This window comes from Erythrolamprus reginae, chromosome 5 (assembly GCF_031021105.1).
Source record: "Erythrolamprus reginae isolate rEryReg1 chromosome 5, rEryReg1.hap1, whole genome shotgun sequence".
Taxonomy (NCBI): domain Eukaryota; kingdom Metazoa; phylum Chordata; class Lepidosauria; order Squamata; family Dipsadidae; genus Erythrolamprus; species Erythrolamprus reginae.
The window spans coordinates 20131584-20158030 of record NC_091954.1 but is presented as its reverse complement, the minus strand read 5'-3'; the positions used below and the strand labels follow the sequence as shown (position 1 = coordinate 20158030).

The following is a 26447-nucleotide window of genomic DNA, read 5'->3' as shown; positions in this document are numbered from 1 at the left end:
ACACTGGTCTAGGCCACACACAAAAATCACCTCTTTTGTAATGAGACCATGAAAGTTCTAGGATTAGGACAGGACAACTATTCTACCTACAAGAAAGAAAGAGTTAGCTAGCCTTTAAGTGGACTTTACCAGAGTTCCAATTGTATAGTCTTCCCCATTTTTCAGCCAAGCCAATTGTGCTTCTCTCTGTGAAGGCGAATCAAAACTAGCTATACCTCCATGTGCCTTTTACTTTTTTCCTTCTTCTTCTAATAACACAAACACATCTACTTTCTTTCCAGAATAAAACAAAACACTTATTCTTTACCTTGATAGAAAGCCAGAGAGAACACCACCAGCAATACCCAACTCTTCCACGAGCCTTCCATTGTCCCGGTGCCAACCAACTCTTGATGGTACTGGTGCTGGGTGATGGTGCCTGCCTCTTCTCTAGAATAAGCAACCCCAAAAGAAGCTACAAGGTAGGGAGTACTTAACACCCACTGAAGGTTTCACAAGCACCATTTACCACACCCATGTAATTAATTTGCATCATTTGTAAGTGCAGGAATTTTCCCAGCTGAAAGAAGCAACTCCAGTTTCTGCATAATAGCCTGTTTGCTGCCAGCTCACAAGGATATGCTTTATTATTAATATTATTATTATTATTATTATTATTATTATTATTAATTAGATTTGTATGCCGCCCCTCTCCGCAGACTCGGGGCGGCTCACAGCAATCATAAGAACAATATATAGTAACAAATCTAATATTAACAAATCCATCTATCTGTCCATTACACTGGGGGGGGGCGGAATCACTAACCCCCTCGGAGAGGGTCTGCAACTTGGGCGTCCTCCTCGATCCACAGCTAACATTAGGGAAACATCTTTCAGCTGTGACGAGGGGGGCATTTGCCCAGGTTTGCCTGGTGCACCAGTTGCGGCCCTATTTGGACCGGGAGTCACTGCTCACAGTCACTCATGCCCTGAATCACCTCGAGGCTCGACTACTGTAATGCTCTCTACATGGGGCTACTTTTGAAAAGTGTTCGGAAACTTCAGATCGTGCAGAATGCAGCTGCAAGAGCTATCATGGGCTTTCCTAAATATGCCCATGTCACACCAACACTCCGCAGTCTGCATTGGTTGCCGATCAGCTTCCGGTCACAATTCAAAGTGTTGGTTATGACCTATAAAACCCTTCATGGCACCGGACCAAAATATCTCCGGGACCGCCTGCTGCCGCACGAATCCCAGCAACCAGTTAGGTCCCACAGAGTTGCCTTCTCCGGGTCCTGTCAACTAAACAATGTCATTTGGCGGGACCCAGGGGAAGAGCCTTCTCTGTGGCGGCCCAGACCCTTTGGAACAACTCCTCCCAGATATCAGAGTTGCCCCCACCCTCCTAGCCTTTCGTAAGCTCCTTAAAACCCACCTCTGTCGTCAGGCATGGGGGAATTGACACTTTCCCTCCCCCTAGGCTTATAAAATTTATGCATGGTATGCTAGTGTGTATGATTGGTTTCTAAATTGGGGTTTTTAAATTAACTTAAATATTAGATTTGTTTACATTGTATTATTATTGCTGTGAGCCGCCCCGAGTCTGCAGAGAGGGGCGGCATACAACTCTGATTAATAAATAAATAATAAATAAATAAAAATCTAAAATAACAATTTTACATTAAAAAGCCTTTCTTCCCTTTCTCCCTGCTACAAATGAGGATTGAGGAAAATGATTCATGAAGTTATGTGGCTACAGACAGGCTGGGATTCCAATTTATTGTGTTGTCAGACCCCCAAAGACAATTCTCAATTTACATCATTAAAAAGCATTAAACATGATAAAATGAGCATGCAGTAGTCAATTAAAAAATACAGGAATGGAATGACAGAATGGGACTTTTAGCCTCCTCCACTTGGCCGAGCTGTTCCGTCCCCAGCCTTCTGCCCCCCAGTCATTGGTTGCTGCCTTTTCTCCCTGGCCCTTTCGCCCAATGGGTCTCAAAAGCGCTTTCGCCCTGGCATTTTGGACGCAGGGGACATTTGGCTGCCAGGCAATCAGAGGATTCGTTACTTTTCATTGCCTTCCCTGTCTGAAACAGCCTTTTTTGAGGAAGGAGAGGGAACCCATACCACATCTCGGACATCAACACCCTTGAAAATGTCCAGAGATACTTCACCAGAAGAGCCATTCACTTGAAACAGAATACCCTACGAAAACAGACTATCTATCCTAGGTCTAGAAAGCTTAGAACTACAACGCCTAAAACACGATCTAAGTATTGCCCACAAGATCATATGCTGCAACATCCTGCCTGTCAATGACTACTTCAGCTTCAACCGCAACAACACGCAACAAATTCAAACTTAATATTTATCGCTCCAAGCTTGACTGTAAAAAATATGACTTTTAGCAATGAAGTTGTCGAAGCGTGGAACTCATTACCTGATTCAGTAGTGTCAACCCCTAACCACCAACATTCCTCCATTAGACTATCCACGATTGACCTCTCCAGGTTCCTAAGAGGTCAGTAAGGGGTGTACATAAGTGCACTAGCCTGCCTTTCGTCCCCTGTCCAATTGTCTCTCCTTATCTCATATATCATATATCTTTTCTTCCTTTCATATATCTTCTCGTCTACTTTTATATCTTTTCTTTATATATAATACTTCATGTCTATCCTCTTCAATATGTATTGTGTATTGGACAAAATAAATAAATAAAATAAATAAATAAATAATAATATTTATTGCCTGTCTGTCAGGAGTCTGTCTGTCTGGCATCCCAACACTGATCGTTCCGTTGATTTTTGGGGTGGTTGATGGGCAGGTTATGGGAGGGATGCAGTGATGGGCTCTTACGGGAACGGTCAGGAATGCAGTTCCGGTGGCAAAATTTGGACCTCCACCCCAGAGCACCCGATTTGCATTGAAAGATGTTGAAACAAAATGCATAAGCCATGCCCAGTGTGGTAGTAAAAATTTTGGTAGCTCATCACTGGAGGGATGGTACAGGAGCCTTGGGAGGATCCTCAGGATCATCGCCTTTTCGGGTGTGTGATCGCTTCCACCCTGAGATTTAGGCTCTCCTTATGGGGGAGTTTTCAAAGGGACGGCCGCCTCACAATAACTATACGGGTATCTTACCATTTACATGCCAGACAGGTGTTTCAGCTGGGCTGAAACCGGAGGAGAAACAGCGGGGTGGGAGAACTCAAGAGGAGAAGGAGGAGAAGGAGGGGAGGGGGCGAGAGGGAGCGAGAGGAAAATGGGGTGGGTGGAGGTGGGAGTTGAAAGGAAACAAACAAGAACCACTTGTGCGTGTTCCCCACTCACACACACATATCTTCCACGCACTTGCACATTCACTCTCTCTCGCTCTCTCACACATGCACCCCTTCTTCCTCCCTTCATTCCCCCCAAATTGGCGTCTTCTTTCCTGCACTCAACTTCACTCTTCTCTTTTGCTGTCAGCTGCAAAAGAGGAAAAATGTTATTTGCTTTTTAATGTCCTAGACCAGTGTTTCCCAACCTTGGCAACTTGAAGATATTTGGACTTCAACTCCTAGAATTCCCCAGCCAGCGAAGTCCAGATATCTTCAAGTTGCCAAGGTTGGGAAACATTGTCCTAGACCCTGGAGCAAGTAGTGCTGGCAACCATTTACCCTCGAGATGCTCTTTGGAACAGCTTTGTGCTTAGCAACTTCTGGAAGATCTACAATGAGATTGCTGGTCAACATTAAGTGAAGTTGGAAAACATTGTGAATCTATTTTTTATAACAAAATGTTGAAAGATATACAGAGAACTTGTCCTTAGAAACACAAGGTGTTTCTCAAACCAGGGCAACTTTTACGATAGGTTGACATGCTGGCTCAGTGAGTTAAAATTCATACATTTTTAAATTAAAAAACAAAACATTGGCTTAGAAATTAATTTAATTTGTTAGACTTTTAAGTCACCCAACTCCTTGAGGACTCTGGGTGGCATACAGTAATAAACATAATATAATAGGAATAATATAAACAATGATTAAAAAACCCATAATAAAACAGTAGCAATATTAAGAAAACTAAAAAAAAAAATCATTCAACATTCATTCATTCTTGTCGGCCAGAGTTGTTGGTCTTGCTCAATGGCCCCAGGCCTGCCAGCAGAGCCATGTTTTCACAGCCTTTTGGAAGGCTAGGAGAGTGGGGGCGGTACAAGTCTGTGGGAGTAGTTGCTTCCATAAAGCCGAAGCCGCCACAGAGAAGGCGCTCCTACGTGGTCGCACCAAACAACATTGTTTGGCCAATGGGACCTGGAGAAGGCCAACCCTGTGGGTTCTAATCGGTCACTGGGAGATATGTGGCAGAAGATGGTCCCATAGAGTTGGGCCCGATGCCTTGTGGGGCTTTATAGATGATGACCAACACCTTAAATTGCATCCGGAGAACGATTGGAAGCCAATGCAGCTCATGGAGTGTTGGAGTTATGTGAGTGTACCTAGGTACACAGCTCACATGGCTGTGTTCTAGACTAGTTGTAGTCTCCAAGCACTTTTCAAGGGTAGCCCCATTTAGAGCACATTGGACATGAGTGACTGTGAGAAAAGAATTCCGATCTAGATAGGGCTGCAACTAGTACACTAGGCAAACCTGTGCAAAGGTCCCCCTAGCCACAGCCAAGAGATGTTGTTCTAATCTCAGCTGTGGATCCAGGAGGACCCCCAAGTTGTGGACTTGCTCTGAAAGGGTTAATATCCCCCCCAAAAAAACCTCAAGGCTGGACAGATGGAATAATCCTTGTGGGGTAATACACACACCCATTGTCTTGTTGGGGTTGAGTTTGAGCTTGTTAATTCCCATCCAGACCTTCTCATCCTCCAGGTACCAGCACATCACGTCCAGTGCTTCAATACCACTGTGGGTATTGACACGGGGTGGACATGTAAAGCTGAGATAATCAGAAAACTGCTGGAATCTCAGCCTGTGCGGTCAGATGATCTCACTTAAATTAAAAACTGCACTTTGAATTGTACGTGCTAATACTGAGAAATGGACTTTTGGAGTTAAAAGGACGCTATCTGAGATTTGGGCTACAAGAAAATCAAGGTTAATGTGGATTTTAGAAATTCATTGTTACATGTGCCATATTGAGTGTGTGAAATAAATATAAAACCTAGTTGTGCCTGAAAACTTTTGTGGCTTTAAAAAAAAGCACAAGCATTTTAAGGATGAGAAATAAGGAACCACAAATGGCTTTATGAGATACTAGAATGTTAAGAATGTGAAATAAAATCAAGAGAACTGGTGGCAGAGGGATATACATTTTATAGTAAACTATAAGCATGTCTAAATAGAAGTATGGCATACAAAAAGCCTTCTGCCGCACGAATCCCAGCGACCGGTTAGGTCCCACAGAGTGGGCCTCCTCCGGGTCCCGTCAACTAAACAATGTCAGTTGGCGGGCCCCAGGGGGAGAGCCTTCTCTGTGGCGGCACCGACTCTCTGGAACCAACTCCCCCCGGAGATCATAACTGCCCCTACTCTTCCTGCCTTCCGTAAACTCCTCAAAACCCACCTTTGCCGTCAGGCATGGGGAAACTAAACATCTCCCCCTGGGCACGTTGAATTTATACATGGTATGCTTGTGTGTGTGTATGTTAGTATATGGGGTTTTTTTAATTTTTAAATATTTTAATTAATTGGATTATGTATTGGATTGTTTTTCACTTGTTGTGAGCCGCCCCGAGTCTTCGTAGAGGGGCGGCATACAAATCCAAATAATAAATAAATAAAATAAATAAATTGTTGTCTTTGGTTGGAAGGATGCGACAAAATGGACAATGCAAAATTGGTATAGGTACATGGTGGACCATATTCAATTTGAAATTATGGATAAAAGGATAAATTCGGAAAATGAAACTGAGTTGGGACAACTGATGGGACGGTGGGACAAGGTAAGACGATATATGACGAGCAGAATCCAAGACCAAGCTACAAGAAATAAATTGGAAGCACTCTATAATATGTAAATAGATATATTGCTCTTGGGTCAAGTGAACTATACAAGAAACACCCCCGATTTGGTGGTGGGGAATGTGTGTGTGTCTGGGTGGGGGGCACATTTCACTATGCACTGTTTTATGTTGTAACCTTCCTCCAGACCTTCCTGTCCTTACATTCCCCCGGAGTCCATTTAAGCTCACATTGACTCTCTCAGTGTGTGAAGTTTCCGATGGATGTCCAAGACATTTTATATGTTGAGTGTGGTGGTTGGAGTGTCCCAGGCGGGTGAGCCTACCACCGCCAGCGCTACCAGTTCAGGGAACCGGGCCAAATTGGGATCAACCTACTGCGGATTGGGTGCATTGTCTTGTGGCAAATGAAAAAAAAGCTGGAAAACTCTGGATTCAAATACATACACTGTCTCAAAGAAATTTAAAGGAGTCCCTTTACAGACTTTTTAATGAGATAGAACAAAAAAGTTGTAGCTATAAAGGGTAAATTTATAATTTTACTTATATTGTAAGATTGCAAGCTATCTTTTTTCTAAATTCATTTTCCCCTTTCTTGTACTTTCAGATTTTTAATTTATATTTTTAGTGTGTGTGTGTTTGCGTGTATATACGGTATGTAAGAATATGGCGACTCTGATTTGCTAACATACCAGCCGGTTTTGTACGAATTGCAGTTTTTCAATAGCCTTCAAAGGGAGACACCTATACAGCATTGCAGTATCCCAGCAGATGAAAAGCATGAGGCCTCCTTGGTAGGTTTTGCAAATCACATGTAAAATTACTGGCCTTTAAAGCTGGAGAAAAATTCTTCCTTTTGTGACTCTGACTATATAGCTATGCAGAGATGCTCCTTTGGATTTGATTGCCGGTAACTTTATAGATCCAGTAATGTAATTAACAATAACACCAAAATTAGCTATATGATCCAACCACACTGATTTTTTTGCAGCTCAAGCCAAGGTCAGCGTGGTGCTAAGCAATACAGTGTTCCCTCGATTTCCACAGAGGATGCGTTCCAAGACTGCCCGCGAAAGTCAAATTTCCGCGAAGTAGAGATGCAGAAGTAAATACACTATTTTTGGCTATGGACAGTATCACAAGCCATCCCTTAACATTTTAAACCCCTAAATTACCATTTCCAATTCCCTTAACAACCATTTACTCACCATTATTACTGGTGCTCACCATTGAATAAGACACTTAGTGATCCTGATATTTACAAACATAATTATTTATTAACAATAATTATTTTTTTGTTATTTATTTGCAAAAATTATTAGTTTGGCGATGACATATGACATCATTGGGTAGTATAGGGAAAAAAACGCGAAGTATTTTTTAATTAATATTTTTTGAAAAACCGTGGTATAGGCTATTCGCGAAGTTCAAACCCGCGAAAATCGAGGGAACACTGTTAGCAAGAATTAATGTAAGCCTGATTCACAATTAGGTGGAACGTGTGGTAGAAAAAACCTCCAAAATAATTTCTTCCAAGGACAAATAGATGCCTGCACCTTATTCCAACAAGATGTTGGAAACAACATGTTTCTTATTTATGAAAAGTAGAGCTTTCTTGATCAAACCAGGTATGTACAACGTAAGTGCTGTCCCATATTTTGTTGAAATAGTCTTGTCAACCTGTGCTTACATGAAGCCCATTATGAAGGTTATGTGAACACATAACCTCCGAGATGTGATAGGCCGGTTCCTCTGGATCTCTTGACTCAGCCTTTCTCCCAAAATCCCTCCTGTATCCTCCCACATGCCAGAGGAAAGCCTCTTAAAACAGGCTCCACCACTTCTCTCTGATGAAGTGATGAATTATTCAGAAATAGGAAAACTGGTGACTTCTCCCCTGCTTTTCTTTTTCGAGCCTAAGCAAACAAAGAGGTGTGTGCTAGGCTCAAAATCTTTTAAACATAATTCTCATTCATTAAAGCGCTGAAGTTCTTATTTTGTGTATCAGCTCAGAGAGAAAGCTGGGAAATGTGAAATATACATTTTCACATGAAGATTGTAAAGTATTTTGACAATGGTTTATCATACTTTTAGGCAGAGTGTTGTTTTGTAAAAGCATAAAACCGTTGTAGTTATTCTCAAATGGCATCTTACAATGGTAAAGCAAGTTTGTAATAAGCTTCCAAAACCGAGTGTTTGTTCTCACTGATTTGTCCCTCTGCCGCCCAAGGCTGATGGATTTTTTAAAAAATAAACCCAACTCTAGGCTGCTCAGGAGGACCTCACCCTCCCCTAACCCCCAATCTGCAAAACTCCCTCTATTGAGGTGGTAGTAGGGAGTGTATTGGGTTGAAATAAAAGGCTAAATAGACCAGCAGTCACCAACTGGTGGTTGGCAGCAAAATTATTTGCATTTTTTAAATATTGCACTAAATCAGGGGTCCTCAAACTACAGCTGGATATGTGCAATGAACTGTTGTGTTGCTGCAGAGAGTCTCCCCCCTTCAGGGTCTTTTTGTGTGGGTTGGAGGGGGCAGGAAATTATGATTTGGGGTCTACTTCAGCCTCCTTTGGGGCTGGAGGGAAGTGCCGCTAGTGGCAAAGAGCCAGAGGACCTTGCTCCAGTGGGACTGTATCATAGCCTAGAACTGGCTGACTATCTAGCATTCCTGCAGGCCCTCCTTCCACTTGGAAAGCCTATGCTCATAGTCATCAGTGAGGTGCTTCCGCTGAGCCTTCTTCTCCGTCAGATCCAATTTGAACTTAGCTGGATGTTTGGGCAACTGTTTTCTCGTGATGGCTGCTTAGTTCCAACAACTGCTTCTTATTGGAGCTCTAAGGAGCCCGGGCAGGCAGGCGAGGAGTGGCTGAGAGGGGAGCAGTGAGTAGAGGCCAGCAAAGTACCCGTGATGTGAGTGACATCCAGCCCGTCATTAGGCAGATCATATTAGTTGCCTGCGGGATTTAAAATTATGAATTTTGTGGTCCTTGAGGCCCAAAAGGGTGGTGATGCCTGAAATATTCCATATTTATTTATTTATCCTTTTTTCATATCCATTTCTTTTCACTCAAAAAAAGAATGACATGGCATTCAAAATATGCCCTTAAGTTTAAGCAGTGTAAGCCAGAAGGAATCCTAGAACAAGACTGAAGTAAAACACAATGACTAAATATTTTTTGTACTTGATAAGAGCAATATTTACATTTCCTCTAATACTTACTGTAGAACCAGTTTGCTCCAATTTGTAGCATATTCATACAGAGTGGTACCTACAAAAACATCTACTTACAAACTTTTCTAAATAAGAACCAGGTGTTCAAGATGTTTTTTGCCTCTTCTCAAGAACCATTTTCCACTTACAAACCCCAGCCTCCAAAACTGTAACCTGAAAAGGCAGGGAGAAGCCTCCATGGGATTCTATAGGAATCTCATGGGAGGAAACAGGGCCTCCATCCTCCCTGTGGTTTGTTTCCCCAATTGCACACATTATTTGCTTTTACATTGATTCTGATGGGAAAAATTGCTTCTTCTTACAAACATTTCTACGTAAGAACCTGGTCACGGAACAAATTAAGTTCGTAAGTAGAGGTACCACTGTATTAAGCTTGTAACCTCAAGAATTTAGAAATGGGAATTTATAGCTGTATGAAATGATTTGACCATCCATAGGAACTGAAATTTTAATATTTTAGCTTTACAAAGAGGGAGAAAAGTGTATTAAACCCCCCTATGTACTGTATGTGCTTAGAGGATAAGGAGTAGGGACCACATTTTAAAAAAATATATAATATTGGACAGGAGCTCTAGACATCTTATTTTATTTAGGCTACTCTAAAATTTACAGAAACTATTCACATTTCAACTTGTATTTCTCAATGTATTAGCTTCCAAGTTAATCATTAAAATAATTCTTAAAAACACTACTGACAAAATGTAGTTACATCTTTATTGAATTACAGAAGCTTCAGTGCAAAAAAACCCAGAATAAGCAGTTTGTTAAAGCAGCTGCTTATCTTCCCAGCTCATTTCTGAAGGTAAGATATTACTCCGCACATCATATTTACATTAAGTTGTAAGAATTTGTCCAAAAAATATGAAATCATTTCCTATCAGCAAGAAAATGGATGTGTTTTACATCACAGAATGCCACTTTTTTTTTTACAGGGAGTTTATTATATTTTCCAACAACAAATAATCTCTTATAAAAGAGATGTTAACTACAATGCTACACAACAAACATCTATATTAATTTGCTGTTGCTTTTCATCATACGCTTATTTCAAAGCAGCAAGAATCTGGAGCCAGCAGCAGACCAAAAAAAACAAAAATAAAAACATATTAGTCTGAAGAATTCAAGTCAATGCCCTCAAAAGTGCACCCAAGATATATAAAATTTCAAAAAAAAATATTCCTAACTTTAATAATAACGCCGAGGCTGATTATTTTAGGAATGTCATTCTACAAATCTGTATTTTAAACAAAGCCTGAAGTCATGGGGTTTAAGGGCTTTATAGTTTATTTATCTATGTTCAACAAGCAGTTACCGTTTTTGAAGTCTCTGTGCTTGCTCCCCACCCCAGCGAACCACAGTTGTCTTCACGCAAAAATCATGACTGCCTGTTAACATTTTGCTCATAGACATTCTGATTTATCCCTAGTATAAATTCTAGAAAGTGTCTACTCATGCAAGTAGATGTAACACTCTAGAGCAACGGTCCCCAATCTTTCTGGCTTGGAAAGTGGAGGACACGTGAAGCTTTGTGCACATGCGTGAGCGCCCACCATTTACGCTGCCTGGTAGGGGGCCATAGCCCGGGGTTGGGGACCCTTTTCTGTTGTTAAGGAGAGAATTAATAAACAATTGTACAATATAACAGGAAAACATTGTTTATTTTTTCTAACAAGCTTCTTTATTTTAGTTTCAGGAAATACACCTTACCGAAATGGAGGGAAAGAGATCTGAGCACTAGGTGGACCAAATTAAGTGCACCTCTTGATTTTCTAGGTAATAATTTACTGTTTTGTTTGTTGAAAGAGAAGCTACTAAATTTGTTTCAAAAACAATGGACTGAACAATCGTAAGTATTTCAAACTTGCATTATCAACTAGTACTGCCTGCACCTTAGATTGTGAATGAACATTCATTCACTATTGGCTACACAGGCATTGGGACTTAAGACCTTAATTATGACGTAATTGTGGGCATACCTAAGTCATCCCTTTGGAAGGAATGGGAGTGCCTCTGTCTATGCAGTTTTAAGCCAGCAGTTAAGAATTTATTTGGAAGATTTTTCTACAAAATAACTGTTCAAAAAATGGTATCAACAGCTATTTCAATAGAGAGCACTACAGTTCCATGTTTTAGGTTTAATTATCAGCAAGAATGTTTTCTTTTTAAAAAAACAAGTAATTAAAATCCAGACACACCAGCACTGTCCTTAATTTACTTACAGATACACACACTTATCTATTACTCCTTCTCAGAAACACTGAACCCAATTGACCAATGACTGGCAGTATGTTCTCATGTACCGCAAAGATCTACAACTGGAATTAGAAATATCAGTCAAAACAATGGGTCCTTCCAGGATAGTAGCACTGCTACTAAGCGATTCATTAAAAGGTACTTGAAATGGAGAGGGAGAAGATAAAGACACTAAGATTTAGTTTTTACTAGCCTAACCCTTGGCTTCCATTTTCTTCCAAGAATGAAAAAAGAGCTGGCCAAAGATGATGTATCTTCTAGTTCCACACATGGCGCTTGCAGTGTTCAACAGCCTGGGAGAGGAGAGATAGGAAGCATAATCAGAGGAAACATGATTGATATTTAAAGTTATGCACAAAGTGCCTGGAAGTCAAGTTGTTGCTTATCAAATATTTCAACTTTTTACACCAACATCAGAGTTTTAGCTGGCTCAGCAAAAACCCGAGTCTGCCAAATCTGGGGGGGGGGGGGAAAGGGGGGAGAGAATCTAGATAAACAGTAGATGGCAGGAAAGAGACAGAAACCATAATGCTGTGCTGCCATCTAGTGGTCTGAATTTCCCATCTTGGATCCATTTATCTTGCAACTTACCTTTCCTGCTGTACACTGAATCATGAATTCATTTATGCTATAATTTTCACAAACAAATGAGGTTGATCCCTTATGAACAATCCTACTTGTGTTAGCTTAAACCAGGGATCCTCAAACTTGGCAACTTTAAGACTTGTGGACTTCAACTCCCAGAATTCCCCAGCCAGCTCTGCTGGCTGGAGAATTCTGGGAGTTGAAGTCCACAAGTCTTAAAGTTGCCAAGTTTGAAGATCTTTGGCTTACACCATGGGATGTACACCAAAGGTGGGGGAGCTGTCCCAGAAGTGGAACAAGGGCAATTTTATTTCATTTTTAATTTTATTTCAAGTTCCAACCAAATGTGGCACAGTAGTTAATACATTTCAAAGTGAAATAAGTTAAAAATTTATTGAACAAAAATGTCTGCTTGCCATGACACAAATAACAAAATAGGCATAAGGAATGCCTTCTGTGGGAAGATACATATAACACTGATTTCCTAGATCAAGAGACTCAAACTGGCGGTCACATAACGTACCACAACTTTTTCCTCCTTCACTAAACTGGGCATGGCCAGCACATGATGCATCCGGCCCATAGGCCGTCAGTTTGATGGCCCTGCCCTAGAAGAAATTATGGTAAACACTTTGGCCTGCCATACTGTGACCAAATAAACAAGTAATAACATTTTCCTCATTCATCCATAGCTTGACTATGGGCAAGATTAGTTTGCTAGTATAATACTAAAGCTAATCAAGGAATTGCAAAGCGGGGCCTGGCTTTATCTATAGAAATTATTTTACTATCACCAGGCTTTCTCTCCATTTGCTTCTATCTAGCATCAGGTATTTGGGGTTCTGATGGTATACACTACTGATCCTGCTTGACCACCCAGTTGAAAGAAATTTATTTATTTATATTTATTTATTGGATTTGTATGCCGCCCCTCTCCGTAGACTCGGGGCGGCTAACAACAGTGGTAAAAACAACATGCGACAATCCAATACTAAAACAGCTAAAAACCCTTATTTTAAAAACCAATCATACATACAAACATACTATACATAAATTGTAGAAGCCTAGGGGGAAAGAATATCTCAGTTCCCCCATGCCTGACGACAGAGGTGGGTTTTAAGGAGCTTACAAAAGGCAAGAAGGGTGGGGCTATTCTAATCTCTGGGGGGAGTTGGTTCCAGAGGGCTGGGGCCACCACAGAGAAGGCTCTTCCCCTGGGTCCCGCCAAACGACATTGTTTAGTTGACGGGACCCGGAGAAGGCCAACTCTGTGGGACCTAACCGGTCGCTGGGATTCGTGCGGCAGAAGGCGGTCCCGGACATAATCTGGTCCCGTGCCATGAAGGGCTTCATAGGTCATAACCAACACTTTGAATTGTGACCAGAAACTGATCGGCAACCAATGCAGACTGCGGAGTGTTGGTGTAACATGGGCATATTTAGGGAAGCCCATGATTGCTCTCGCAGCTGCATTCTGCACGATCTGAAGTTTCCGAACACTTTTCAAAAGTAGCCCCTTTGTCACTTCCCCAGACTATCCAAGGCAGGATTACGTGATTACACCAATTTATGGTTTCATGGTCTACTCCCAGAAAATAGTTAATTCCAGAGATGCTACATGCAAGTGCTTCTCTTGAATCCTAGATGAAGATTCACGAAGCCATGGACAATGTAGATGACCTAGCCACATGACAGGACTGATGAGCCTTGGTGGTGCAATGGTTAGAGTGCAGAACTGCAAACTGCTTCTGCTGACTGCTGGCTGTACTTCACCAGTTCAAGTCTCACCAAGCTCAAGGTTGACTCAGCCTTCCATCCTTCGGAAGTGGGTGAAATGAGGACCCAGATTGTTGGAGGCGATATGATTTTTAGAGACATTTGCTCTAGTATGGTGAAATCTAATAAATAAATGCTGGCTCTGTAAATCGCTTAGAGAGGACTGTAAAGCACTGTGGTGCTATTGATTCTGGACATCCTGCATTCTCTTTTGCTATGCACAACCCACTCAGTTTCTTAGTATATCCCTCATCTGAGAACAACTAAACCAGATTAGAATGCAGATAGAAGAAAACTCATATTTGAGGGAACAATTGCTAAGAGCTTAAATTCAGTAGAAACAACGAAAGAGAAGCAGAAACATTTTATGCTTTTGCTGTTGAATCCTGCTCTGGTACTCTCTCATATTGGAGGATGTGATGGACAAGACTTTTCAATGGTAATATTGTAGCTTTGGAACAAACTCTCCAGTAAAATATAACAGCTGCCACATTTTTTAAATGCAGCTAAATGGGCTTTTATTCTCAAAGGTATTTTTATTCCACAAACATGTTCATTTTAAACACATTTGTTATTTAGAAACATTTTAAATCAGGATTCTCTATTTACTTTTTTTTGATGAGACAGCCTCCTTCAAAAAGGCAGAAACCATAGTTTTTGTGGCATTTACCAATCCAAATCCCAACAATTAATTTTAGGTACATAAACTGTCTCACTTAGCCCTGGATCTTGCTCATGCCTTCCAGTAGTGTACCTGCCTTGTAGAAAAACTCTTCCCATATTGGTTTGCATAAGGAAATGTTGCTTGCTGGGTTTCTGTCTCTATCTACATGCCTGCTGAGAAGTATATTAAAAATACTTACATTACACTCAGTTGCCGTTTCCATGTTTTTACACCAATACCCCGGTCCTCGGACACAGAATTCTGATCCTAAAAGAGGTTCAGTGGCTGCTGTGCAAACTCCAAGTTTCTATGGAGTGAAAGATAGTAATTAATTGCAGTTTACTGTTTCACTCTAATAAAAGTGTGATCAGTCTGTTCGTCTATTACCATTTCTATAGAGAATGCTAAAGGGTTAGGGTTAGTTTGACAAGTTATGCCTTGGTTGAACATGGTCAGAAAACAAGATAGGAACAAACACCCGTTTTTCAAAGGGCATTTTAGCGACATCACCAGCACCTCGTTCTTATTTTGCTGCTTTAATTTTGCAATTTGGATTAGATTAATCCAGAATTTAAAAATCACTTTAAGATAAAGCATCTTTTCTTTGGCACCTGCTAGTCCATAAATAGCTTTGAATTGTGACAGTAGATTCAAATGCCCAGGCAATATTTATTTAATGGTACATACACTGAAGTGTAGTTCATAAGTAAATATTCTAACTTGTGGTACTTACACTGCACACAAAAGTAGGATCCATCATTTCTGCGAGAAGTTGCACAACTGTTGGCTCATACTGCTGCACAAACTGGACACACTGTTTATACAAAAATAAGCATCAGTGAGAAATGGAATAGGATCCTCTACCAATTGATTATATAACTCAGATGGAAAATTTTGAATTTAAGGGCGTTTTGTTATTTATTATTTAATTTATTATTTATTTATTAGACTTATTTGCTGCCCAATCCTATAGGACTCAGGGCGGCTTATATCGAGCCAAAGCTACTGTTGATTTCAATGAGGTATTTGATATGTTAGATTCGCAAAGTTAAATTGCAGACACAATCTAAATGGAATAACATTGGTCAAAATGTTAAATACATTCTCTCATTTATAGAGCAGAATCTGGTCCTTCAATAGGAAGTGAAATGGTTGTAAGGGAACATGTGTGTGTGTGAGAGAGAAAGAGACGCAATGAAGATTGCTAGTTGCTGCCATCTGATTTAGTTAAAAGTTATTTTAACATTTGTGGCATTTACCAATCCAAATCTCAACAATTAATTTTATGTATATAAACTGCACCCCTGCTGTCTCACTCAATATGCGGATGATATCCCATGTCCAGTCAATGAAGCAGTGGAAGTGATGTGCCTTGAGGCTGTTGGGGTCTGCATGGGTGTCAACAAGCTCAAACTCAATCCAGACAAGACGGAGTGGCTGTGGGTTTTGCCTCCCAAGGACAATTCCATCTGTCTGTCCATTACCCTGGGGGGGGGGATTATTGACCCCCTCAGAGAGGGTTCGCAACTTGGGCGTCCTCCTCGATCCACAGCTAACATTGGAACACCTTCTTTCGGCTGTGGCGAGGAGGGCGTTTGCCCAGGTTCGTCTGGTGCATCAGTTGCGGCCCTATTTGGACAGGGAGTCATTGCTCAAAGTCGCTCATGCTTATCAGCCACTTATCACCTTGAGGTTCGATTACTGCAACGCTCTCTATATGGGGCTACCTTTGAAAAGTGTTCGGAAACTTCAGATCGTGCAGAATGCGGCCGCGAGAGCTATCGTGGGGCTTCCTAGATTCGCCCACGTTTCTACAATATTCCGTGGCCTGCACTGGCTGCCGATCGGTTTCCGGTCACAACTCAAAGTGTTGGTAATGACCTTTAAAGCCCTTCATGACATTGGACCAGAATACCTCCGGAACCGCCTTCTACCGCACGAATCCCAGCGGCCGATAAGATCCCACAGAGTTGGCCTTCTCCGGGTCCCGTCAACCAAACTATGTTATTTGGCGGGCCCCAGGGGAAGAGCCTTCTCTGTGGCGGCACCGGCCCTCTGGAATCAACTCCCCCGGGAGATTAGAACGGCCCCCACCCTCCTTGTCTTTCGCAAGTTACTCAAGACCCACCTATATCGCCAGGCATGGGGGAATTAAGACATCTTCCCCAGGCTTTCTTATATTTTATGTTTGGTATGTATGTTTGTATGGTTTTTAAATTGTTGGGTTTTTTTAATGTAATTTGATAATTAGATTTGTTCCATTGTTATACTGTTTTTATTGTTGTTGTGAGCTGCCCCGAGTCTTCGGAGAGGGGCGGCATACAAATCTAATAAATTGAATTGAATTGAATATTCCACACAGTGTCCTATGCCTGATCCATTTCCCGCTTCTTTGTTTTTGCCGGACAAATGCTTAAACAAGTTAATTTTTCCTGAGCTGCTTTTTTCCATTGCATACCATTTCCCTAAAAAGTAATAACTGTAAGTTTATTAACAAGCTCAGCTCTGTAACTGCAATTACAGGTAGACCTTGTCTAATGAATTGTTCAGCGACTGCTAGAAGTTATGATGGCACTGAATCAGAGGCACCCATGACCTATCCTTCTAGTTGCATCTGTTGCCAGCATTCCTAGAATTACATGATTACCATCTGCAACCTACACTGCCAGCTTGATAGGCAAAGCCAATGGGAAAGCCAGTAGGAGATCAAAGTGATCATGCAGGATTACTATCAATGGCAACTAGAACTGCCAGAACTACCATTGCATGAGGTCGCGTGACATTGGACTTTAGAACTGTGTTGCTTAGCAACAAAAGTCCAAGACCAATTATAGTTTGTAAGCAGGACTGCCTATGGGTGATTAGAACCTTGGTTCCTGCCTGAAATTAACCAGATCTCAGTAGGTTTCAAACTGAAGGCTTCTGATAATAGGCCATGAAGCTTGATGGTATATACTGCATTGATTCGGAGTTTTATTTTTATTATTGTCATATTTGCACATAATATGTATATAAATGATAATGCTAAATGTTAATGTTAAACTATTTAATACCACTGACGATACTTCTACCCTTCAAAAGGACCTTGACCATGTATCTGGACGGTCTAACAACTGGCAACTTCAAATCTCTACCAACAAATGCTCCGTCCTACACATTGGTAAAAAGAATCCAAATACTAAATACATACTTGGTAAAACTGAACTAACAGAGGACCCTCACTCAGTCAAAGACCTTGGCGTCCTCATTTCCAATGACCTAAGTGCTAGAGCCCACTGTAACAGCATTGCCAAAAGAGCATTAAGAATTGTAAACCTAATCTTACGTAGCTTCTTCTCTAGGAACGCTGATTTATTAACCAGAGCATACAAAACATTCGTCAGACCTCTTCTAGAATACAGCTCACTTGTGTGGAATCCACACTGCATATCAGATATTAATACAATCGAAGGAGTCCAGAAATACTTCACAAGAAGAGTCCTTCACTTCTCCTCACGTAACAAATTATCCTACTCCTCCAGACTTCAAATACTAAACCTAGAAAATTTACAACTACGTCGTCTCCGAACTGATTTAACTATTGTTCATAAAATCATACATCATCATGTACTCCCTATCAGTGACTACTTCACCTTTAACAACAACACAAGAGCACGCAATAGATACAAACTGAATGTAAACCGCTCCAAACCTGACTGCAGAAAATACGATTTCAGCAATAGAGTGGTCACCGTCTGGAACTCATTACCTGACTTTGTTGTTGCTTCCCCCAACCCCAAAATCTTCAACCCTACATTATCTACAATTGACCTCTCCCCTTTTCTAAGAGGTCTGTAAGAGCCGTGCATGTGCACTTATGTGCACTTATGTGCCTAATGTCCCTGTCCTATTGTCTTATTATCCTTTCTATTACTACGTTCTACTTATGTTATGTTAATATGTACTATAATACAATACTTGTTTGACAAATAAATAAAATAAATACATTTATTTTTGAGACAAATCAATGAAAAATCATATAGGTGAAAAGCAAAGGAATATTTCAAACTCCTAAGCATCCCACTTGTACCTTGCAACTTGAGAACGTACGTTATGAAATACAAACAGCACTTCACTGCAACTTCTTTTAAAGCAAAGAAGTGATACTGCTCCTCAAAGAAGCAACCCCAATGTTACAGATCTATTACTTAACTGTTACATAATGTATCAGTGTACCTAAAAAAAGGTATGTTTGTCAAGAATCATGAGGTACAACACTTAATGATTGTCATAGGGGTCAAATAAGCAGGGAGGATCTAGAGAGGCGCTGCTGAGCATGATTGATCTGCTGGACATGAGAAGGAGGAAGAGGCTGCCCCACTGCAGAAGCGGCCGGGATTGAAGGGGAGACCTGCCTTGCATTGCCTTGTCTTCTTATTAAGTCACGTAACCCTGGTTGAAAAACACTGACTTAAATTAAGTCAATGTAACAGAGATTAGAAATCTAATAAAATGGTCTGTTTTCGCAACACTCTGCAATGATTTGAAAGAACCCGCCTCTACCACGCTGGAACTTAAGGTGTCCAGCTTGACCCTGGTTGTGGAGGTCATTGCAGAGCAGCAATCCTTTGCAACCGTATTCTTTGTTTTGATAGATTAGCTTTTCAGAAGTCATTCACAGCACTGCAGTTTTAACACACACAATAGCAAATGAATTACCTGGTCACTAACAGACTCTGGCAAGTAGTGGCAGACTCTTTCCATAAATGCTTCAATCTCAGCAGTGGTAGCATTCTTTGCTAGTTCCTTGTCTGCATAAGCAACGATCATTTTGCACACATCACAGACATTTCCCGCTTCTGATTGCACTGGAACAATTTCTTCTGAGGGTACACAAAACAATGGCGTTTTTGTCAGGTTACTGTCTATATTTACATAAATGAACCAAAAAAAATGCAATACCGGAAAAGTAAAATCCAAATCAAACATAGAAGCATTGATTGTGAGTAAAGGGTTAAGTTCTCACCAGCTGGTAAAATGTTGTCGTTGTTGCAGCATCTCAGCATCACACACACCAATTTAGGACTAGTAGCTTCCAGCAACATATCCAGAATAGACTTCCCATACGTTTCCACAAAGTCCTTGCACTCCTCCCTGGTTTTTTTAGGTAGCACTAAACAGACTTTCTCCATTCCTTGTATCATCTCCTCCTAGTACAGACAAAGGTCTACTTTGGGATACGTTTATTCATCACAAGTCCTCTAGGCCAGTGTTTTTCAACCAGTGTGCCGTGAGACATGGTCAGGTGTGCCGCGAGGCTCAGAGAGAGAAAGAAAACAAGAGAAAGAAAGAGCGAGAGAAAGAAAACAAAAGAGAAAGCAAGCAAGAGAGAGAGAAAGAGAACAAGAGAGAGAAAGAGAGAGAAAGCAAGAAAGCAAGAGAGAGAGAGAGAGAGAGAGAGAAAAAGACATAGAGGGAAGTAGGGAGGGAGGGAGAAAGCAAAAAAGAGGAAAGAAGGAAGAGAGAAAGAAAGAGGGATGGAGAGAGAGAAAAAAGGAGGGAGAGAAAGAGGGAGAAATAGAGCGAAAGGGAGGAAGAGAGAAAAAAATTTTGTCCAAACTTTTTTTAGCGCCCCCCCCCCAATGTGCCCCATGGTTTTGTAAATGTAAAAAATGTGCCGCGGCTCAAAAAAGGTTGAAAATCACTGCTCTAGGCATCTGCTAAAACTAGCAACATGCAAAATTAGCGTTCAACAGCACATTGAAATGCAGCATTAAACATCATTATTTACAAAACACACATATATTGAATAAAACGGATATACATTTTGCACCATAAGAACATTGCAAGATGAAGTCCTCTAGCAATTGTCATCCATAAACTGTGTAGCAATGATGGCGAACATTTTTTGACCTTTTTTGCCAAAAGGAAGCATGTGTGCGCGATAGCACGCGTATGCCCACAGCCATAATGCAATGCCCTCCCTCCATGGCACACACTCCCCGCTACCCCCTGCACATGCGCACAACCCTCCCTGCTCCTCCCCCGCCCCACCTCCCCACCCCCGTGCATGCAGACAGGCTTCACTGAAGCCTCCAGACTTCCAGTAGACCGGCCGGGCTGTTTTTTGCCCTCTCCAGGGCTCAGGAAAGTCTCCTGAAGCCTGGGGATGGCGAAAAAGAGGTCAATAGGCCAACAGTTTCTGAACTTCCAGTTAGCCCGTTGGGCTGATTTTCACCATCCCAGGGATTCAGGAAGCTTGAGGAGAGCAAAAACGGCCGAAAAGATGGTCAAAAATCATCTGGTATGGTATGTTTGTGTGTGCATGAATCCCAGCGACCAGTTAGGTCCCACAGAGTGGATCTTCTCCAGGTCCCGTCAACCAAACAATGTCGCTTGGGGGGACCCAGAGGAAGAGCCTTCTCTGTGGCGGCCCTGACCCTCTGGAACCAACTCCCCCCAGAGATTAGAATTGCCCCCACCCTCCTTGCCTTTCGTAAGCTGCTTAAAACCCACCTCTGCCGCCAGGCATGGGGGAACTAAGATACACTTTCCCCCTAGGCCGTCACAATTTTATGTATGGTATGTTTGTATGTATGATTGGTTTTTATATAAAGGGTTTTTAACTGTTTTTTTAGTATTGGATTTTGTTGTACTGTTTTTACTGCTGTTGTTAGCCGCCCCGAGTCTGCGGAGAGGGGCGGCATACAAATCCAATAAATAATAAAAATAATAATAATAATAATGGTTTTTAGTTGTTTTATTATTGGATTGTTACATGCTGTTTTTATCATTGTTGTTAGCCGCCCTGAGTCTACGGAGAGGGGTGGCATACAAATCCAATAAATAAAATAAATAAAATAAATCTGGCCAGCACTGACATGTCAACTGGAGCTGACATGGGGCATGTCAACCTGCGCTTCCTGCTGCTGCATTCATTGCTTGGTTGTCATAGAGACGGGGAGGGGTAGTTATCAAGGAGGGTTGGGGAGTGTGCAGCAGGAGAAAAGTTTTGTTAGGATAAGTTTCGATTTCCCAGGTGTCGGTGGAGACCGTTAGACGGGCAAATTCCTGAGAAGCCCGGGAGGAGCATCTTGGACCACCTGATGCGCGTGGACAATGGAGATTGGGCGGATGCCCAACAGGGAGGTGGAAAAAGGGAGTTTTGTATGTGAGTTACGTGCCATTTTCTTCAGACTTTGCTTGCTTTCAATGCTTCAAGTTCTGATTTTGATAAATTCACTTTGAACCTTAAATGAAAGGACTCTGAGTTTTATTTGTCTGAATTCTGACTGGCGGCCTTGACAGGGCAACTCCTCGTGTGTCCTCAGATATGGCTCCGCGTGCCACCCGTGGCACCCATGCATAGGTTCGCCACCACTGATATATAGGATGCCAGGGCAAAGAAAGCCATGTTGTCCTCATTTTATCACACTAGATGGAGCACAGCTCTTGGAGAGCAAACTGTATTGACATTACTGAAATTTGAAGTGATATTAGCAGTCTAATTCGTTTAGTGGTACATGCATACCTCCGTCTTATTGCTTTCCAGAAGGCTGGCCACCTCTTCTACCATGATAGTACAGACTTCACAAATAGAGAATGCTTCCTTTTCACTCGGATTGGTCTAAGAAAGAAGAGAAGAAGAATTATTTGCAGTAATTATTACCCATACTACAAGAAACCAAAGAAACATGAAACAGTAGTTGGGACTTACTTGAAGTATATATTGGAAATTGAACCTGAGAAGAAAAGTTACCTTGAAAGCACCAGGATCTATTACTGTATGTGGTGGACATGTGCAGAAGTGAGAAATTATTCCACACAAATTTGAATGTTAGAAAAGATGACACAGCAACATATTGATTTGAAACAAGGGCTGTTGTTGTTGGGTATTTTGTCAGAGAAATACAGTGATACCCTGTCTTACAAACTTAATTGGTTCCGGGACAGGGTTCTTAAGGTGAAAAGTTTGTAAGACGAAACAATGTTTCCCATAGGAATCAATGGAAAAGCGATTAATGCATGCAAGCCCAAAATTCACCCATTTTGCCAGCCGAAGCGCTCGTTTTTGCGCTGCTGGGATTCCCCTGAGGCTCCCCTCGCTGGGAAACCCCACCTCCGGACTTCTGTGTTTTGGCGATGATGCAGGGCAATCCCAGCAGGGCAATCCCAGCATCGCAAAAACGAGCGCTTCGCTGGCAACAGAAGTCCAGAGGTGGGGTTTCCCAGCGAAGGGAGCATCAGTGAAATCGCAGCATCACAAAAACACCGAAGTCCTCGAAACCCCACCTCCGGACCTCTGTGTTTTTGTGATGCTGCGATTTCACTGAGGCTCCCTTCGCTGGGAAACCCCACCTCCGGACTTCCGTTGCCAGCGAAACGCCCGTTTTTGCGCTGCTGGGATTCCCCTGCAGCATCACAAAAACACGGAGGTCCGGAGGTGGGGTTTCCCATGGAGGGGAGCCTCAGGGGGATCCCAGCAGCGCAAAAATAAGTGCTTCGCTGGCAACGGAAGTCTGAAGGCGGGGCATCCCAGCGGTGGCGGTGGGTTTGTAAGGTGAAAATAGTTTGTAAGAAGAGACAAAAATATCTTAAATCCCGGGTTTGTATCTTGAAAAGTTTGTATGATGGGGCGTTTGTAAGACGAGGTATCACTGTATAGTAAAGATAATGTATATTTAATTATTCATGTAATAACTGCAACCAGAATTGTATTGGCACCAAATTGGATAGCGGGGAAAATCCCTACAAAGGGAGAGATAACTAAGAAAATATTAGAATGTGCAGAAAGATTAACAATGGCAATTAAAGGAAAAGCATGTTATAAGATATGGGAGTGTTTTTATGATTGGATAGAGAATGAATATAGATTAAAGGAGATATGAAATTAAAAAAAGAAAATTTTATAGAAAATAAGTTAAATTGAAATGTAAAAATAAATATAAAGAAAATGGTGGTAAATATAAAAATATTGACACAAAAAAATTGTACCCAGATGATACACTGATGTAATGTTTGTTGGAAAAAATACGTATGAATATGTGGGCGTGTGCATGTATTTATATTTGCTTTAGTAGATTTTCATGGGTATAGATATACAAGACTTGGTGTATTCCCATGTAACATTGATTGTATCTTGGTGATGTTTTGATGAGGTCACAGTCATCTTCAGGCTGGTGTTTTCGACTTCATGGTAGTGCGAAGAAAGACCTCATTGAAACATCAGCAAGATACTATTAATCTTACACGGGAAAATACCCAAGACATGCATGCATGCATGCATATATATTGCATATTGCACCACCAGGAAGGTAGAGTCAGCTGGGAGATCTTGAGGATAATTGTTTTGGGGCCAAGATGGTCTCAGTGGAAGACTAGCCAAGATTAGATTCTTAATAGCCCATAAGAGCCATTCAGAAATTGCTCTGTTCTATTTTCAGGCTACCATGAGTCTCAGCACATAGTTGAACCTTGTGACAGGAAGTCCAGGCATTTGTGATGAAAGCTGTATGTTTCTGGATCTTTTTGTTCTATTTCATTTTATTCTAACTTACTAAAGTTCATCAGGAGGTTTCCCTCTGTAATTGTTTCTTAATTTTCTCTACCAACTCCAGGTTCTCTCACTCAGATCCATAAAAGAAATCACATAAATTAGAGCTTTTCACTATTTAAGACGCTCATCTCCGATAAAGTGACATAGAGATAACTAAGTACCAAGTCTTACCTCAACTGGCTCTATATTTGCTGGAGAGATAACTTTAGCAGGCACGAGAGCTTGGAGCGGTACAGATTTCAGGGAAGAACAAAATCCTATTGTGTTACAAATATCCTCTGGTGGCTGAAGATATAAAACACCAATTTAAGTTACTTCTATAGTCTACTAGGAAGCAAAGTAGTTTTAATATCACTCTAATTTCATGAATGTAAAAGCAGCCCCAGATGCCCTGGAATAGTATAGGTGTTAGTATTTGTACAGGAAATTTTTAAAAAAATGCATTTTGTTTCAAGCCGAAAGCATGGTGTGTCTCTGAAGTTCTGCCAAATTGTTCCAGATACGTGGTGGTTCAAACAGAACCAAAAGACAGAAAGTTTTGTTTTTTTCAGGATTCAACCAAACTAAATCCATACCGGTCCTACAAAATGGACTAATTTTGCTTCTTTCTCTGCTCTTTCTATTGTGCAGTCAAAAACTGGTCCTCCCACTCTACTTTCCTTAGATCTGCCATGCATGACTGGGATGGTTCTTGCTTTCAATCTCCCTGAAACACTTTTCCTTTCAACATGATGCCTCATTATATGTTCACCCTTACACACAAAAAAAATAAATGCTTTTGTCTGGATATGGACCACCTGGAAACTAGCTGTTAATCTGAAAAGAGTGGTACGCATATAGCTTGTTTTGTATATCCTTAGATGTTATGTATGCTTTCAGGTTGAATTTTATTCACTTATGGCACTTGTACTCCACAGCAGAGCAAAATATTTTTAAGTTTAATCAAACAACTTGTTTCAGCAATTTGCATCTGTCCACAATTGATTTTTCTTACAAAGCTAAATACTTTAGAACAAACAGAAGTGTAGATTATGCACTCCTCCTGATGTTTCATAACTGTCCCTTGGTGCAGTATTTTTTAAAAAATAACCGTACTTCCATGAAACACGAGTGTTCTACAAAATACATGCAGTCATTTTACTAAATTCAAGCACTATTCTGGTTAGAAAAGACGACAATATCTAGCAGTCATTTAGTGGTATACAAAAGACAAACCCCAGTTTCCTTTCAGTTACTATTTCACATAAAATAGTTTAAAATATTTAAGGGCATGTGAGACTGCAGTGTGCTTGTGCATGCTGGCCAGCTGATTTTTAGCCTTAGGAAAGGCCGGTTTGCCCTCTGGACCCCCTTCAGGGAAACTTCCCTGAAGCCCTGGAGGCAAAAAAAATTAAAATAAAAAGCCCAACGGACAAACCGGAAGCTTGGAAAAATGCACTACTAGTTTGCGGTTGTACTTTTTTTTCCACTCTGGAGGGTTCAGGGAAGCATCCTGAAGCCCCAGAGTGCAAAAAACAGCACAATGGGCAAACCAGAAGTGTGTTTTCCAAATTTGGGCATTTATTTCACCTACCAGGCTTCAGCAAGGCTTGTGCGCATGCGATGTGGGGGAGGGAAGGGGCGTGGGCATGTGCACGCATGCTAGCACACACCCCCACACACCTTTTGGCACGCGAACCAAAGAAGGTTCGCCATCATTGGTCTAGTTTATTGATGAGAAAACAATGTAGTCTGGCTACTGCAAATACCAATTCAGCAATATCACAGGGTTTCCTGCTACCCTAGACAGTAGTACCTCTAGATATGAGTTTAATTCGTTCCAGAAGGGAGCTTGTATGTCGAACAACTCATATCTGGAACAAATGGCTTTAGACTTTGTTTTTCCCCTCCGAGATAACCAGAAGCAAGGATTCTTGCGCCACCTAGTGGACGCTTGGCTCGTATCCTGAATTTGAGCTCGGGTCTCGAAAATAAATTTCTCTCCCCTCCTGGCTCGTATCTTGGAATACTCGCATGTGGAGCAGCTCGTACCTAGAGGTACTACTGTATAACCAAAATAAACCAGTTACAAGTAGTTCTCAACCTACAGCTACAATTGAGCCTAAAATGTCTTGTTGGTAAGCGACACAGCTATTAAATGAGTTTTGCCCCATTTTACAACCATTCTTGCCACGGTTTATTTATTTATTTATTTATTTTATTAGATTTGTATGCCGCCCCTCTCCGAAGACTCGGGGCAGCTAACAACAATAAAAAAGACAATGTAAACAAATCTAATATTAAAAATAATCTAAAAAAACCCAATTTAAAAAACCAATCATACAAATAAGCAAGCATACCATGTATAAATTCTATAAGCCTAGGGAGAAGGGAAAAATTTCAATTCCCTCATGCCTGACAACCGAGGTGGGTTTTAAGGAGCTTGTGAAAGGCAAGGAGGGTGGGGGCAACTCTGATAT

The 26447-nt window shown here is 41.3% G+C and overlaps 1 protein-coding gene across 1 annotated transcript in view; it reads right to left on the bottom strand.

Moving 5' to 3' along the window:
* Positions 1-9872: 9872 nt before the first annotated feature.
* PSAP (prosaposin) overlaps positions 9873-26447 on the bottom strand; it is a 33050-nt gene continuing 16475 nt past the window's right edge. The window contains exons 8-14 of the mRNA XM_070752204.1: positions 24160-24273; positions 21964-22059; positions 19459-19642; positions 19152-19315; positions 15187-15267; positions 14653-14760; positions 9873-11721 (exon numbers count right to left, since the gene is read on the bottom strand). Of these exons, the coding sequence (XP_070608305.1) occupies positions 11686-11721; positions 14653-14760; positions 15187-15267; positions 19152-19315; positions 19459-19642; positions 21964-22059; positions 24160-24273 (783 nt within the window). The 3' untranslated portion in view covers positions 9873-11685. The remainder of the gene's footprint in view (positions 11722-14652; positions 14761-15186; positions 15268-19151; positions 19316-19458; positions 19643-21963; positions 22060-24159; positions 24274-26447) is intronic.